Consider the following 17,804-nt stretch of genomic DNA (forward strand, 5'->3'; position numbering starts at 1 on the left):
TTAGGTTTTTGTTTGTTTTGTTATTTAATATTGGAGTTCTTCTGCTACAAGTGAAGAATAGGGAGAGCACACATTATCTCTTGCCTGAGCTCAGCGTCTTCCTTAATGTTTTGTTCTGCATGTGTTCCCACTGTTCCACAGGCTTCAAACATCCATTTTTTTATTCCTTGCCTAACCTTCTTTATGCCAATACGCAGCTCTTCCTTGGGGGACATACTCCTTGCTAAGGGGAAACTGCCTTAGTTCTTAGATAAATACAATAAATCAGGTGTCACTTTCTATGCTGCAGTATACCATATATACCTTTCAGATGCCCCTGCCCTTTCACATGAAACCATCTCATTACATTTTCTATTGCCTAAAAGAGCCATGTATATATACAGTATGTTCAAGATTTCACTGTTACAGGTCACTAGGTCCAAACCTTCTCAAATCACAAAGTCAAAGGCAAGCCACTGTAAATGTTTTTGTGTCTCTGCTCTATACAGTAGGAATATTTCTTTGCTGTAATAAAGATTTAGAGCACTTGTGGTAGACACTTCCTTTTAGAAATCAGAAAAAAAAAAGGGGGGGTGGGACATGGTTATTAACAGCAAAACAATAAACAGATTAAAAATACCCAATAAACATCAGCCCCTGATAGGACCCACAGGCACAGGCTTTCACTGACATTCATAAATGAACCAGGGCTGCTACTGTTCATCTACCCAGCTATAATCCTTTGTGATCTGCAAGACTTTTGACATTCATCTTGGGTTAATCACGTTAAACTGCCTACTTGCTTGGGAGCCATTCGTTTGATGAAACACAGCAGATACAATTTGCACCACTTTCACAAAGTGAAAAAGCCAAAAGCCCCGGGGCAAGTGCAGCTGTGATTCTTCCTCTTCTGCCTCCCCTTCATATGAATCAGCTCTAAAATTCATCTCTTTTGCCAACAGACACACTTAGTCAAATATTGCAAATGGTGTGACACCTTGGATGCTTGTTTATTTAGCCCTCTACTGATAAACTGTGATACACAAGTGTCTCCAGTTCAGTAATTATCACACTAGTGTTTCTCAGAGACTTTTTTTCCCCCTCAGATCTCATCTAAGGATGCCTTTTTTTCCTCTGTGGCTTGCTTAGTCTGAACAAGAGTCTTCCTTCACCACATAGTAAGGATAGGTGCTTCAGCTGAAAGTTCACAGATTAAGGAAACCAGTGTGCAGTAAATTAGTGTCCTGGCACTGTGTGCAGTCACAGCTAAACATGAGCGTTTTTTAGCTCCAAAAAAAGAGGACAGATATTTCCAAAGAACAAAGCAAGCCTGGGACAGAAACAGACTCTCACTGATATTTTTGTACCCAGATTCCTTCTTCTTTGGCTTCCTGCTGTAGAAATCAAAGTCTGGCTGTTCCCTCAGTTCCTGTGTTAATACTAGGAACTTAGCACTGTTTTGGCTATCATCATTCAGTAAACTGCTCTACACCCAATATCACAAGAAGTCTTCATAATGAATTTTTCCACTCAAGAATGCTTTTTCTCCTATTGGTTAAAGACAACAATGGATACTGTATTACTGCTTTACACAACTGATTGATCCTTTGTCTTCTGTAGGCGTGCCATGCCTGCACATGCTCTGCAGTGTGTCTGAGGACTGGGGAAAAACAACCAACCAAGCAGCAGTAAACTTGGCCATGTCTTCAAGGAAGGGAAGAAGTAGTATTCAGGAAATAACAAGCCTCAGCTCAACCCCAAAGAAGATGGAACCTTGAAGCTATTTCCAAACATATTAATGGCAAGAAGGTGAATGAGACTAGGCAGCAAAGATTTACGAAGGGAAAGCCATGTCTAAGCAACCTGACAGCCTTCTACAAGATGTCTGGCTTGGCAGACAAAGGGAGACCAGAAGATATCATTATCTTGAATTTAGCAAGACTTTTGATAGTGTCTCCTGCAACATCCTCACTGACACACTGAGGAACTATGGCCTAGAGAAGTGGACAGTGAAGTAGACTGAAAAGTGGCTAAACTGCTGGCAGCATCAAGTCCAGCAGGAGACCAGTCATGACTAGTGTACTCAAAACTATGTCCAGTACTCTTTAGTATCTCCACTAATTCCTGGACGACAGGGCAGAGTGCTCCCTCAGAAGGTTTGCAGATGATATCAATTCCTTCTAGTTCTACACACCGTAAGGTCACCTTACAAATAAACAGGCTGGAGAAATGAGCCAAAAGGAATCCCATGAAATTCAGAGATAAATGCAAAAACCTGTAGTTGGATAGGAAATCCACCCTGAACTAGTATAGGCCAGGGGTCAACTAGCTGGAAAGCAGCTCTGCAGAACTGGATTTAGGGGTAATGGAAAAAGTACATTGGAACATGGGTCATCGGTGTGCCCTTTTGGCAAATAAAGGCTAACAGTATCCTGGCTATATCAGGATAACTGTTACCAGCAGGTCAAGAGAGGTGATCCTTTCCCTTTACTCAGCAGTGGTGACTCAGCACTGCCACATCAGCAGTTCATATCCAACTCTGGCTTCTTCAATACAAGAAATACATGGACATTCTGAAGTGAGTCCTGTGAAGGGTCACGAAGTCAATTAGTGGATTAGAGTATCACTCTTGTTATACAAGAAGCTGAGAAGCTAAGATTGTAAAAGCCTAGGTGAGGGATCTTATGAAGGTGTATAAATGCCTCATTGGAGCACATAAAGAAGATGAACCTACATTCTTCTCAGAGGTATCCAGTGTCAAGATAAGATATCTACAAATTGAAACATGGGAAATTCCACTTAAATATAAGAACTTCTTTTACTGTGAAGATGATCAAATTTTGGAACAGGGAAGAGAGGTAGCAAAGACATAATCCTTGGAGATGTTCAACACTCAATTTGCCACAATCCTGCCTGCCTGACTCTGCTTTTGGCAGGGAGGTGGACTGTATGATCTGCAGAGCTGTTCTCCATCCTAAGCTGTCCTGTGACAGAGTTTTCATGAGACTTCGGTACTTAATATAAACAACACAGGCACACAGTCAGAGTTACTATGAGGACTAGGCTTTATATACTCATGCTCCTTGTGTCACAAACACTAACACTTCATACCAGAGAAAAGTTTTGGATAAAACATTTGTTGTTCAAAATGCATCACTTTCACTACATCAATAGTTATTTGCAAAACCAATTTAGGTAAGAGGGAACATGACAAAATGAAATAATTGGAATTCAATGTCTCACCTTCTATACTCAAATGATTCATCTCTTATTTTTTAATTTGTTATTATTTCACTGAGCATTCTAAAGTATTTTGATTGGCAAAGCGTTGCCTGTTTTACTTCACAGAAAAAAAGAACGGTGAACAGTGAAAAAGAAAAGGCTCTCAAAACTAAATGCATTTTCATATCTGATGTTTTCTTATCATTGTGTAGTATGAGCATTTGGTATGAACTGTCTTTAAAAATAAACTACAGTGTATGATAATGCATTTCACATTTAAACAACGATGCTGTGAGCAACAATCAAAGTATTTGCATGCATGGGCCATAATTCTCTCACTGAATTTACACTAATTTAATTCTATTGGATTTAAGACTTCTTCCACAGATCTTTGTGAAGAGTAGAGCAATTTCCATTGACTTCAGTGGAGTTTTAGTCAGTGAAAGGATAGCAGGGTTGGCACCAAGGGAAACAAGATAGAAAAATGCATCAAATATTTACATTGGTCAATGAAAAGGAATTGATATTAAAGTACACTGACTAAACACATCTACAGAGCAGTGATTCCATGTTTAGTCACATAACAATCTTATCACCTATCTACACCCAGAAAAGTAATCCAACAATATTATTGCAGGAATCCAAAGGATATTTTTCAAGTAACATATATTAATCATCCAGTCCTTTTCAAGCTGTTTGAAGCCATTAGAAGACAAATACATGTTTAAAATAAAAAACTATAGCATGACTGGAGAAACAAGAAAGATTCAGAGCTGAACAAATGCCAGATGCTTTGATTTACATTGTCTGTTCAACACTAATCTATCCAAAGACTAATATTTAGGCAGTGACCATCTGCCTTAAAATGTAGTAGAAGTAGTCAGCATTTAGGAGAATATGTCAACACAACAAGCATTGGAGAGAATCCTGTCTAGTCAGATCTTTTATAAAATGAAATCTCAAAAGAGAACTTCAATATTTAAAGATCAGTTTGAAGGAACATTTTATGTACAGTAGACTAATAAAAATTCAATTTTAGAAAATATTCACGGTGCTTTGCAAGCAGCAAAAGTAGCACATGAAATGGAATGGTAGGAAGCTCTGCCTTAACCAATTCAAGATAGAAAAGGGGATTATCTCCAAAAGCAAGCCTCACATGAAGCAAAACAATCATTTTATTTTTCTGCTCCTTCTAGAAATGTTAGTGAAGTGTTGGATCACGTTTAACTACAGATATATAGCAGATTCCTCCCTTTTAAAAGCTAAGCAAAGTGGGTACTTCTGTTTGTAAAATTTATCAGCACAGCCTTCACACACTTTTCTTTTTGTTTTTGAATTCCCAGATGCAGCATTAAATATTGCACTACAGATCTATTTTCCTTACCCCTGGCATAATGATCTTCTCAATGTCTTTAAAGACATCCTCAAAGCTCTCAGGATCCTGTGGTGCACAGTCTGGAATGAGGGTCCTCAGGTATCCTGGTTCCACATCTGGGAAGACCTGTCTTTTTTCTATCTTCTCCAGGTAATCTGCAACGTAGTCCACCATCTCCTTCCCCCTCTTGCGGAACTCTGTAGCATCCATGGGTATCAGAGTTTAGGACTCAGCAGGAAAAAAAAACCTAAAAAGAAAGAAAAGTGCCATTTGAAAAAAAAATATCAATGGTTTCAGACTGTGATCCCCCTGATCCCCCCCCCCCCCCCCCCTCCCCCACTTTCTTTCTCCCAGCTTCCTCCTTTGGCCTGGCCTTGCTCTCCTGCATGGCAGCAGGCTGCATGACAGGATCTCCCCTCAGTTGGGATGACTCCGGAGGTTACAATTGCTGCAGAGAGTCCTTACACCTTGATGTCAAAATGCCTTGCTGACACAGATCCTCACTAAGTGATTAATAGTTTATTTCAAGCTTCATTAGCTTTACTATGATTGTATCTTTGTGCACATATGATCCCTTAGACATAAACTGTTGACCAAGTCTGGGAATAAGAGTGGATTCTGCCACTCTTGGGCTCATTACCTTCATGGTTCAAGAAGTTTAGAAAGCAAGGGTGTCCACTCTGAGCCTTGTGACTCAACAGGAAGGTCTCTTACATGTGTGTTTAACCTTAACTTCTACACAGTAAATAACCAAGTGTATCAAGCTACATCAAACCTTGATAAGTTGCTGTTAAATCACTATGTTATATCTAAAATACATGAATAAATATATTCCTGCTTCTCTCTTACTAGTGAGATACATAGTGTAGTTGTTTCCCTGCACAACACAGACCTCTTATTCAGGCCACTCATACAGTCCTTTGGAAAAAAACTAGACCATGTATTCTTTTATTTCTGCATATTGTGTCAATATCCATACAGCATTGCATTCTGCTCCACTCCAGTTTTGCTGGACACTGCATAGGAGTAAACAAGGCTGCTAAAGCTTTGATGTCTACATTATGAAGTACATTAGATTAACACAGGCAGAGGTACACTGATGAAGATTCAGAAATCGCAGGTGTAACCCCTACTGCAGCTGGTCAACACAAGAATGTGGCACTGCTCACACTGTAATCAGCTCCCTCTTGCCTTTTAAAATAAGAAAATAGCATACAACGCATCTCTACTATAATCCATAATCCATAACACCAAGCTGTAGTACTCACAGTTATATTGGCTGCCCTGTCATTTTATCTACTTCTTGCCTCCTGTCTTGCTTCAACATTCACCATCCTTACTCTGTCACCGTAAATACGCACACATGCTTACAATAAAACCTTATTTCTTATTGAGGTTTCGGTACAAATTCACTTGGAGTTATCTGTGTTGTATTTTGCAGGAGGATGCAAAGAAGCTCTGCCTGGGGCTATCCCAGGATATCAGGATATTCCAAGACATCACGCTGGAGCTCCGCATATGCTCTGTGCCAGGAAGAAACTGAGTGAGCACACTCAAGGTGTATGGCTGAGATGACTGAGCTGGAGCTGTGCAGACAAGCTTGGATTGCTAGGATGCCTGCTCCTGCCATTCCAGCCCACACAGCTTTTGTGCTTTATGTGACTATGCATTTTGGGAGCTCAGTAAATACAACACTACCTAAAAAGCTCCTAAGCATCTTTATGAACTCACATTGAGTGAGCAATGTTTTCTTTCTGGATCCCGAAGAACAACTGGTCAGAGAAACAAGGATACTCACTGCTGGTATAAATAATTACTATTCTTAGCTCACATACCTTCAGATCTTCAGTAAGGAAATAATTACATCAAGCAAAATGCAAATATTATGTAATTAAGAGGCAATTTCTTAGTTACTGGTTATTTCTGCTGAGGATTTATAAGTGAGGGCATCATTTTGAGGAAAGAGGCCCTTCAGGGTTTACTACATTTGAATTAGCGCTGTCCCATCACAAAAGACATCACTGATGAACATCATCCTCTAAACAGCTCTGCTGCCACAAATAGACGGACTGCTGTGAAGCAGCTGCTGCTGCTATTTCAGAAAGGGTGCTGCTATAGGTCACCAACCACTTAGGAAAGTGGGGATCTACACCACAGGGACTTCCAGTCCATGTAAGTATCTGTGTGTCTAATGAACTCTCAGTGCAATGTCAGAACAGATATAAGCATCACTATCCTTTCAATAGCTCTCTAGCTTTACTTAATATCACTCAAAGATAGACCATTCAAGACAGAACTGTCTGTACATCGCTTTGTCTTTTCCCAAAATACTAATCAAATGGCATAAATTAAATAGCATCATGTATAAGCTCAGAACAGCTCACAAACAGATAAAAATAGATGTACTTTACCACATTATTACACCGTGGACACTACATTATACAGCTTGTGACTGTTTTTCTACTGCCTAGATTTTTTTGGACCTGAGATCTCTTTCTGTTGTAAGTACTATTTGCATCATCTTATTTCTGTATAGTTCATAGATATAATTTATAGATATAATTTATTGCCACTTCTTATTAATAGCAGATTGGACAAAGCTCTATCTGGATATCGGCTTAAGCAAATAGAGTTTGGATCTGAACATCACATATGTATTTTGTGACTTGGGCCTATCATCACTGGAATGAAGTTTGTCAGCTGTTCACACGAAATACAAGCTTTAGATAATCGCTGAGCTTTTATTTGTTCTTCACTAACTATGGTTCTTCCTGAGAACGGGAGGTCCAGAGGCTCATCCTAACACTGTTTTGGCTGCACTGCTTCTCTTATAACACACTGTTGAAACAGCATTCCCAAACTTCTGGAAGACGAATTAAATTAGAGGGGAAACTCGCTGTTTTGCATGAGATAGGTAATTGATCTCAGAAGACTAGGCACACACACACACAAAAAGGGAAAATGAAGCATCCATCCCAAATCAGCCATGAGTTAATTGCAGTGTTATAAGTTGATATATGCTCGTATATACTAGTATCTAGTTAACTCCTAATCAACTTCCAATTCAGTTCAATCCATTGAAATACATCAATCTGCTTCAATTTCAAGCAAAGTATTAACTCTGCTTCCCCCAGTACTGAGAAACTAAAGTGAACATCTACCTACGCTTATGGATCCTTGCTTCCCCCCCCCCTCCCGCAAAAGACCTGGTCTGAAAATTCCTTACTCACTCACCCATCTATTATCTCACAGGGAAATGTGAATGCACAGTACTTGCAGGAACAGAGATCACCTAAAATTTTCCTTTTCCTTTTCACTCCCTATTTTTACATCTGTCCTTCTATGAGCGACAAGACCACTTACACACTCATCCCTATTTTTATTCTCCTCAAATAGATCTTGTTCCATCTGCGTAATAGCACTACTTGCTGCAGAGGCCACATCCAGTAGACTGAATATCTGGCAACTGTAATGCTGTCTGGTAAGCACTATAAAGACAGAAATTACTTCACCTCTCTACTAGTACAGAGCATTTCTCTCTTCTGCCTCTCACATGCACGTGCAACATGTGGAATGCAACAACTCAGTGCCCAGAGAACCTCCCTGTGCATAGGATGTTCTAGAAATACAGAATGTGATCTTCTAAGAAGCAAAATATTTCAGACAACTCAGCCTTTAGGGTACGAGCCATTTGAGAACACCCATATTTTCCAAAGGGCTGAGCATTAAAACCTGTGTGTGCTTGGAAAGATCTACATAAGTTGAAGGGACTTCAACCGCAAAGTAAAGCGGGCTGAGTTCTCAAAATTAAACAGAAGCTTCAGAGAAACTGATCCTCTCTCTGAAGTGTTGAATAGGGTCTATTTTTCCCAAGGACATGTAAACCAATAAAAGCTCCATCCTACACCTCCCATGATTAATCTCAGCACATTCAACATTGCCCAGATGGACTCCAAGTGAGGTGAGCACAGCTTTCCAGGAGGCACCTAGCCTAACCATCAACCCTTACTAGTTTGGAAGGGCATTGTGTTCAAAGCCATTAAAAGCCTCACTCTGGCTGACAAAATACCATTTTATCAAACATACATTATGTCTGAGTACTTTTCTAACCAGCAAGAGTCCACAGATGTTGTCACCACTGTACCTCTTTGGATCAAGTCCTACTTCACTGCAGAAGATAGAATGAGTTATCCTATTACTTCAGGCAAAAGCAAGAACGTTAAATTGTGAATAAAAATCAAGGTAAATTGATATATGTAAGTTCTTTGTTCTTTAGTTTTGCTGGGATACGTCACAGGACAAGTATACTACATGATCTCAAGTTGACACAGCCTTTGCTGCTTTGTTTAAACTACTCCTACCTCGGTGCGCTGAAATTAGACGTGGCAATATTTTATGTCACTGAAGTTACTACACACAGTTTTCACCTTCAGATATATTCAATATGACGCTCATTCACAAAACATTTTCTACTTCATCTAAAACTGAACCATACAAATGAACACTACGCACACAAGAGCACTACATACACTTGTAGATACAATATTATGTAGATTATTTTGATTATTAATGATTTCTGTTAATTTCAGAATTTGTTTCTGTATTAACTAAGCGTAAATGATCTCTAAGTACTCCTAAGAAATTATTAAATGGGAAACAAATGGAAGAAAAGAAAGAAAAGAAGAAAAAAGGGGGAGAAAAGCAAGGAAAAAGGAAAAAAAGGAAATACAGGTAGATGTACATCCAATGTAATTTTATGGACGCCTGTTCTCCAATTGACCAAAGCAACTGAAAAAAGCTAGTATCAATAAAATATTTTAGCAGCCCCTAATGTTAAATACAGAAAGGAAGAACGCACGGACACCAACATCACCTTAAACTGATGGCTGCATTAGCTCAAAAAAGCAATAAGTATTTATTTTTCCAATAAAAGAGACAAGCCCATTCTATTCTGCCAACTGCCTGTTGCAGAATGCAGTGTAACTGAAAGGCTTGGGGCATTACACCAACACTGCTGAAGCCCTGAGGACTTTGTGCTGTTGAACCCAAGTGCAAGGTTTTTCTGGCTGTGCTTCTGTTAAGCTAAATTTCTACTACTGGCAGTAAGAGTATTGCTTGCACAAGGACTTCAGGATGATTTTTAACTCAGAGTAGAAAGGAACTGAGTCTGCTCTGTACTCCTACCTTTGCATAAGGCAAGAGTTAGGTATATATGTCACAGGCCCTACATTTTACTCAGTAATTTCAATTTCCAATTAGAAGTTGCTGTTTTTTACTCAGCGCTCTCACTGGCACAGTCTGCCACTTGTTAATTTTCCCTTTTGAGTTTTTATTGCTGGAAGGGTTACTTCTGAGGAAAACTTCACCCTAATAAGTCAAGTGTTGGGTGTATCTTGAAAGCGTTATTATGCAAACTATTTGGCAGAGAATTTCTCATGGTCTGCATGGTTATTCAGAACTGATGCACTTGGAAAAAGAAGCTATAAAGTTTTGGTTGTACAGGATTCTGCATAAATATACAGAAAATTTTGTAGATGACATAAATAAGGTAAGAACACATTAATAGAGAGGTGCACGCTACATTCTGCAAACTTAGATTAAAAGGGAGTGCTTTTCTGGGCATCTCAGCTTATCCCTAACATAACATAGTCTGGATGTTTATTAGCTGAGCTTCAGCTCCAAGCAGCCAATTCTCACACTAATCTAAACATACTCACTTGAGTTGAATAACCATAAAGCTTGAAGGACAAAGAATAATACTTACAGGGAGCTGGTGAGGTCTCTCCTCCTCCTCTGTCTCTCACTGCCTCTCTTTGCTCCTCTGTGGCAGCTGTAGAGCACAGAGGATGCAGCTGCCAGTATATGTAGGTAGAGTAACCCTCGTCCCTTCAGCCTATCACAGCCAACTGCTTTGCATTCAACATCCAGCAGCAACATCCCTCCCCTCCTCTCACACCTCCTCCAAAATATAGAGAAAAAAAAGCTGCCCAAAGGGCAAAGGGATCTCAGGGAGAAGCAGTCGTTACCTACATTAACTGCTGAGTGAAGTCGTCAGCGTTTCCCTCTGCAAGTGTCTGACCACACACGCTCTTCGTCTGCCTCATGCACTGTTGTGGTACCTCTGCTGTGGCTGCTGCCGTAGGAGCAGTGCTCTGAGCCCCCGAAAGCGCAGGTGGGCTTGAAACACCACTCAACTCTCTGCGACACTGAACTGGCAAACACATCCGATTAACAGTGTCACAGTAAACCTCCGACGTGCCCCCATCTAACTTCTTCCAGTATCTCCCTTGCGGTTTACTTAAAAGCAACAGGAATTTTTCAAGTTTTTCTCTGTTCTCAAAGGAGGAGCTTTATGAGGAGTTCTCTTTCTTAGATGAATCCAGATAGCTGCCTGTCGCTTTTTATTAAGTTTGTCTGAAAAGGGCATTACCAGCACCTCGCAGCCTTAAACAGCTTATAGCCAGGTAGCGGCTGCAGGAGCTCCAGTAGAGCTCCCACAGCAGCATTGCAGCCAGGCTTTTTGCACAGGAGGAAAAGTGTTCTCTTCTGACTGCCCGGTATTTCAGAACACTCGTGGCTGCGTTTGCTGTTACAGTGATACAAGCCCAATTATAACCACTGACCGTTCCGGAGGGCGCCTGATCAGAATAAAAAACATAACCTAAAATCTGTGGACGGGCTTGAAGGATGCATTGTGCTTGTGCCTGACATTCTCTGCGATCAGTCCTGCGTTTTCAGTTCTCAGGTTGTGCCTGCTGTTCTTCTTCTGGTTACTACTACTTTTTCCAACTCTCCTTATCAACTCTCGCTACTACACAAATACAGAATTTTTCTGTGAGGGGCAAAACCAAGACCATTTCATGCTGATAGCTGAGCCCCACCACGCCGCTCTCTTTCTTCCCTTCCTCAAAAGAAGAGGAAGAAAACACAGTGCATAAGATAAGGACAGGGAGACCACTCATTATTTGCTGTCACAGGCAAAACAGACAGCGTAGGGAGGCTAATGTAATTTATTGCCTACTGCTAACAGACTGGAGCAGTGAGAGCTAAAAGCAAACTAAGAACTCCTTCCTCCCTGTCCACTTTCATCTACTTTCTCTCCCTGAACAGTGCAGCGCAGGGGAGCAGGGACTCCAGGCTGCGATCAGTGCGTAATGTTCAGTCTCTGCCGCTCCTCCCTGGTCACTCTCTGCCTCAGCTCCACGGGGCTCCCTCCCACAGTGCCACCCTTCCCAAACTGATCTGCGTGTGCTTCCCACGGGGCTGCAGCTCCGTCCCCAGCCGCTCCTTCGGGCGTATCCGCGGGCCGTGCCTCGTTCAGGCCGCGTCCACCGCGATTCCCTTCCTTCGCTCCGCTCTCCCCGAGGCACAAACTCTGGGAGCAGAGAGGCCGCCCCGCAGCACCCCGCTGTCAAACCCTCGCCACATAAACCCAGTACAGCAGGTGTACGCTGTGGCCCTGCACATTTGTTCCAGGCCTTTGTGCGGTCTGGCTTGTTCAAAGGGAGCGTCTCTTACTGCTGAAACACGGAGAAAAGAGAACTTCCCTGCTTTGCAAAACTGTTCAAAAATTCAAGATACCCACGTGTGAGATGATCCTGAAAGTTGTAAAGGCCAAGATCTGTTGGTGAGCAACCAGCAGATCATATGACACCGAAGAGCTAACAGAAAATGGGCTCCGATGTGGTTTTTCACATGGAAATTTGTCACCCCGATGGCGTACACTGACGCTTGCCCATGTAATGACAGCACCAACTCAACCCCATTGTAACATCTTTGCTGTACTCTTTGGTTTGCAAACGACGGGGAAAGATAACATGTTTGAACAGGAGGCTCCGGCTCGGTACTGAGGAGGATACAGACAATGTGTTATCAGTCACTTTGCAGTCCCATGTGCCAGTCTGTGAGAACCAGGCACGGATCAAAGCTGTGGCAGCTAAACAGCTTGTACCCACTTCCTGATATTTTTCACCTCTTCCACTGCTGCACAACGCAGCTTAAACATTGAAAGGCAGTTTTCCTAACCCTTCAGTCCAGCTACGATTAGGTTACTCGCAGCTTTGTTTTGCCCTCACTTGTGATGAATAGCACAACACATTTCATGCTGTCCCCCCGGTGTGACTGCGTTTGGGCACAATGTGTTTGTGCTGTAGATCACCAAGTCTAATATTGTGTGAGCAAACCTGTTTTGAGCCATAATGTGAGCGACTTCAAATCGACACAGGTAACAGTAATGTCTCAGATACCGACAAAATAAACAACTTGAAAGAATCATTTTACCATAAAGCTTGTTCTTATTTTCTTTATTTGGTGTCAAATGGAGTGCTTGATTTACAGCACATCTGTAGTTTGAAGGTGATGTCTGGAGGCTGCAGGCCTTTTTTCCTGCTTCCTATTGCTTCCCCAGAAGGAAATAGTAGCAGAACCCTGTGATTATCTGTTGTTTGGTTGGTTGGTTGGTTGGTTGGTTTTTGGTCAGATAGTGGCCCCTCTTCTATAATATTGGTAATAGAAAATTATCTACCACAAGGGAAAGGAGAGAAAGAAAAGTTAGGAATCACTCAGATCTACCATATGTCCTTATATATTCCATAAACAAAACAAGGTACAAACTTGCATGAGTCACAAAGATGAACCAAGTGAATATTTTAGCAGAAACATGCAACTAAATTTTCTGGAAAATAAAAAATTAAAAAAAAAAAAAAAAAAAACGTGGATCGACTTCCTTTGGAAGAGAGTAAATTGAATAAAGCTTTCAGACACAAATAGATGGATTACTTGCATTGTATGAGGATAAAAACTAAATCTCCTGCAGAAAGTAAGTAGACTTTGCAACAGATTAGCCAGGAGGTGAATCTCAGACAGAACTGACAAACTGGGGAGGTGTCTTATCTTTCATGAATATTTTATGCGACTTGTTTTCCCTATTCAGTTCTGTATTTCCCTATTCATTTCTATATTAACCTGTAAAGGTAAACCAGAGATAGATAAAAAGGAACTGCTAACAAAGTGAGCATTGAATGTGGACATAGAGTCAAATGCATAGTGTCAGAGGATTGAATATACACTTTCTGGCTCAAGGCAACCTAAGCATTTTAGTCTTATGGAAGCAAGCCTAAAGAAAAGAGAAGGGATGTCACAAACTGAAGAAGTGTCAATAGGAAAGCTGACAGGCTGTGAAGAGTCACAGGCTGCAATCACAGCATACATGTTCTTCCAGTACAAAGACAGGAATAGCTTGTGCCATAAGCTGGGATGTGTTTAACGTCGGGATGCAGGCACTGCTGGGGCACTTATCCAGCTATACAGTGAGAACAGAAAGAACTTCCCAAAGCACTGTGAGCCGAGTAAGACCTCAGGTCAGAAAAGCATGTTATCGTAACAAGTGTGTGAACTAAATAGTCCACTGAGGATGCAACTGGATGAGGCATGAGGATCAAAATGGCTTGAGATGCAAAAGGAGTATAATGCATTGCTTGCTCTTATATAGGCGGTTTGTTCTGATCATATAAAGATTTGAAAGATCACAGTGAAACACAGAACAGCTTGGGGTGGAAGGAGACTTAAAGACCACCCAGTTCCAACTCTCTCACAGGGGCAGGGTTGCCAGGCTGCTCAGGGTCCCTTCCAACCTGGCTTTGAATGATGCTTGGTCCAAAAGGCATTTTGTCACCGCCTGCAATTAATGCATTGTCATAAGAACTGTGCACCACCATGCACTGCTTTCAATAATACTGGAAGAGCATTTGTCGTAAGTATAAAGCCTGCAGTCATTCCTTATGGGACAGGAACAACATCAGAGTCTCAGCTGCCTGAAATTATAGCAAGTACCATGGCAAGGGACCATACTGGTGTTCCTTGCCCTTCTTCCCTGACAGCTTTGTTGCAAAGGTAGACGTCTGACTCCACCTCAGCCCTGTGCCAACAAGAACATTGGTCTTCTAGAGAAGGCCAGTGCCAACTTGCTCAAGGATTTATGCTTAATGCATACACAAAAATAAAAGTTACCAAGTGCATGGACTTAAACTTTCTCCAAGAAATACAAATTACTTCACACATAACAGACTCATGGCTCTGGACTACTGAGTGGGAACTGAATCTTTCACAACCACAGGGCTCTGGTCTTGGGTAGGTTCACAGCCGAAGCAATGAGAAGGTAACATTCGGTACCTTCTGTGGTGGGTTATGGTCTCTGTCTCAGAGGTGACAGTAAAACATGTACATGTCTCAACTGCTTGACTGTAATGTGTGACTTTTGCTTAGGAGGTTGCATTTAGAGTAAAACGTGAGGCTTTCCATCAGAGTCTCCAAATATTCACACATCATCTTGCCAGCTCTGTAAGAAGGGCAATCATCTCCAGCTAGGAAGCAAAACAGACAGCCAGAGAAGATAACAGCTTAAGGGGTTGCAGGTAGCTTCAGCACAGCCCAGCTAGCTGCATCCCCAGTCAGAACTGCCTGCCATCTGCTCTCTTTACAATACTGCCATACTGAACACCTGTGATTAGTTAAGCAGGATTTACATGTGACTGGAGGAGACAGGCACTTAAACAAGAAGGACAGTCCTATTCATTCATTATCTTTTTGCTCAGAGATGGCTCAAGTTCTTGTTTTCAGGTACAGAAGCAAGTCTTTGCCCTAAGTTGTGCAATTCTAGTAAGCCCTCAGGAGCAGCTTCCATAAAGTATTTTGCTAGAAAGGGCTCTCTTCCAGCTTATTTTTCTTTCTTTCCACATTTGGCTCCAACTCCAGCTAGAATCCAGGTGGTTTCAATCTGGGTCAGGTTAAAATGGCAGCACCTGCCCATCCACACTCTGGCAAAGTTTGTCTCTGGTCAGAGGCACAGATCTGGATCCTTTGTGTGCTGCCATCAGATGCCACTAATTGAGAAACAACCTGCATTTACACCAGTCTGATTGGTGTAATGTTTAAGAAATGAGATTTCTCACTCTTCTTCAGTGCTCCGCCCCTTCTGGTCACTCAGGTGCATTGCATGCAGCTGAGCTCCCCTGGGTTGGCCCTGCCTTCCCACCAGGTGCTCAGTCAGATTCAGGCCATGACTTAGCATGTCTGCTACAATCCATTACTCGTTAGAGGAGCTTCTGTAGTTAAAGTAACTACTAGTAGTCTGTAGAAATTGTATTTTTTCAAAAGACCAATCCTCTTCTGAAAATAAGAATTAGTCTTACTTCTGACACGTAATATTGCTGAGCAATAGGGACTGCAAAAAGCTGAGAAATTAGTAATTGGTGGCAATCTCAGCTATGTTAGACATGATATTCTTAATGATGCTCAACACCTCAGAATGCTGACTCATGTCTTTCTTCTTGCATTTTATGCACCAAATACATGCAATAAAAATAAATATGTAAGAACAATCTGTAGCAAATAGCCTCCATCAGATATGTATACATATATGTATATTTAATGAGGATGTGGAGACTAAACTTTGTGCCAAGAACAAGAAAGATGAAGTGCGTGAATTCATTTTTCCCAATAATACTGTACAAACAAGCCAATAGGCTCAGCACAAACTTGCTGAACGTTAAAATTAGTTTAAGAACAATGAAATATCAGAGTTAGGGCTAATTTTCTAGCTTAAATGAGATAATTGAAACCAGTTTTTTAATGCTCAGCAACAGGGTAGAAAAGAACAGGTTGGAAAGAAGGTGCCTGCAAATAGCACTTACCGATCCATAATACAGTTTCTTACCTTATAAGTTTAATAAAACTGGCTTTCCTTTCTGCCACGCCCTTAATATGCAACTCCTATTACAGGCTGTGATATTTCTCCCGAATTTGTGTGTCCTTAAAATAACTGCTCATAAGGCATATTCCATTCAAACCTGCTGTTCCAGCATGGGGCAATGCATTTAAAAAAAGTATTTATGAAAATGGGTAAGAAGTCTGCTCTTGAAAAAGTTCAAAAAATGTTATCCAAAGGAAACTGTGCAATAAGAAAAAAAAATGCAGCAAAAAAACTGAGTTTTTTTCCACCTGTTGTTACTTATTATGACGATGATCAGAGGGCTGAAGCTTCTCTCTTATGAAGAAAGGCTGAAGGAGCTGAGCTTTGGGCTTGCTCAGACTGGAGAAGGCTCAGGGGAGACCTCACTGCAGCCTTCCAGTACTTAAAGGGAGCTTATAAACAGGAGGGAGAATGACTTTTTACACAGGCAGACAGTGACAGGACTAGGAGGATGGTTTTAAACTAAAAGGAGATTTAAGTTAGATGTTTGGAGGCAGTTCTTCACTCAGAGGGTGGTGAGGCGCTGGCACAGCTGCCGCATCCCTGGAGGCACTCAAGGCCAGGTTGGATGGGGCCCTGGGCAGCTGAGCTGGTGGGTAGCAGCCCTGCCCACAACACAGGCTAGGGGATGAGTGGGCTTTAAGGTTCCTTTCAAACCTAACAATTCTGTGGTTCTATGTTTCTATTGTTTACCTTGAGGGAAATGCAAGGAAGCCACAGTAATAGCAGATGAGTGCTTCGCTACTCAATTTTCAAGTCACTTCAGGACTAACATACATTTAAGTAACTAGTGGGCTGAGCAAACCAACTTTTAAATGTAGTGTATTATTGTAATGTAAAAAAAAAGTTTTTTTTTTTTTTTTAAGGATGATTAAATGGGTAAAAATTGTTTCTCATTGTCGTGTCCTTGAGAAAAAGTCAATTACAAAAAAATGGACAATTATTAACCTGTATGATTATATAATCAGGCTTTATATTTATTAATTAAATTCCATCTGTGTAGCTGTGTAGATGAGAAGTATGTTTTTATCCTTCCTGACCTTAGCAGATTCTCTCAGATAATCAACAAAATGGGCAAGGTATAGTTGGGCAACATTGCCTTAGAGCCCCGATTTCCAGACTTTGGTTGTGTTTTCTGTCCCAGACAGATTTTGTGAAGCTTGCTTACCTTCAGAAAGCTTAAATGTAATTTTCTTGTAACTCTCGAAGTCACAGCGAGCTGGTTGGACAGCGCTAGAAAAGAACTCAACCAAAGCCAGGAGCATACTCATTAGGATGAAAAATAGAAATACTCATCAATAAACTTTAAAAGAAGTTTGTGGAAGCAGATGTAAGAGCAAACCAGAGCACAGATTCACCTGAGCAGGTAATCTTGAGATGAGTCTTGTAACTAGTTCACCTGCTTCTGCTGCTACAGAGAATCCTTATTCTTGCATACCATCATAATAATGTATTTTATTTTGTATCTTAACTGCCATT

At 41.2% G+C, this 17,804-nt stretch overlaps 1 protein-coding gene across 2 annotated transcripts in view; it reads right to left on the minus strand.

The window, feature by feature from the left end:
- The window catches only part of DDC (dopa decarboxylase), a 72,542-nt gene that overhangs the window by 41,491 nt on the left and 13,247 nt on the right, over positions 1–17,804 (minus strand). Inside the window, exons 1-2 of one of the 2 annotated variants that reach the window (XM_015282289.4) lie at positions 10,607–11,347; positions 4,586–4,823 (exon numbers count right to left, since the gene is read on the minus strand). In XM_015282289.4, coding sequence (XP_015137775.1) covers positions 4,586–4,786 — 201 coding nt within the window. In that variant the 5' untranslated portion in view covers positions 4,787–4,823; positions 10,607–11,347. Of the gene's footprint in view, positions 1–4,585; positions 4,824–10,606; positions 11,348–17,804 lie in introns of those variants that run through there. The other variant, XM_419032.8, reaches the window with a different exon arrangement.

The sequence above is a fragment of the Gallus gallus genome, chromosome 2 (assembly GCF_016699485.2).
Source record: "Gallus gallus isolate bGalGal1 chromosome 2, bGalGal1.mat.broiler.GRCg7b, whole genome shotgun sequence".
NCBI lineage: Eukaryota > Metazoa > Chordata > Aves > Galliformes > Phasianidae > Gallus > Gallus gallus.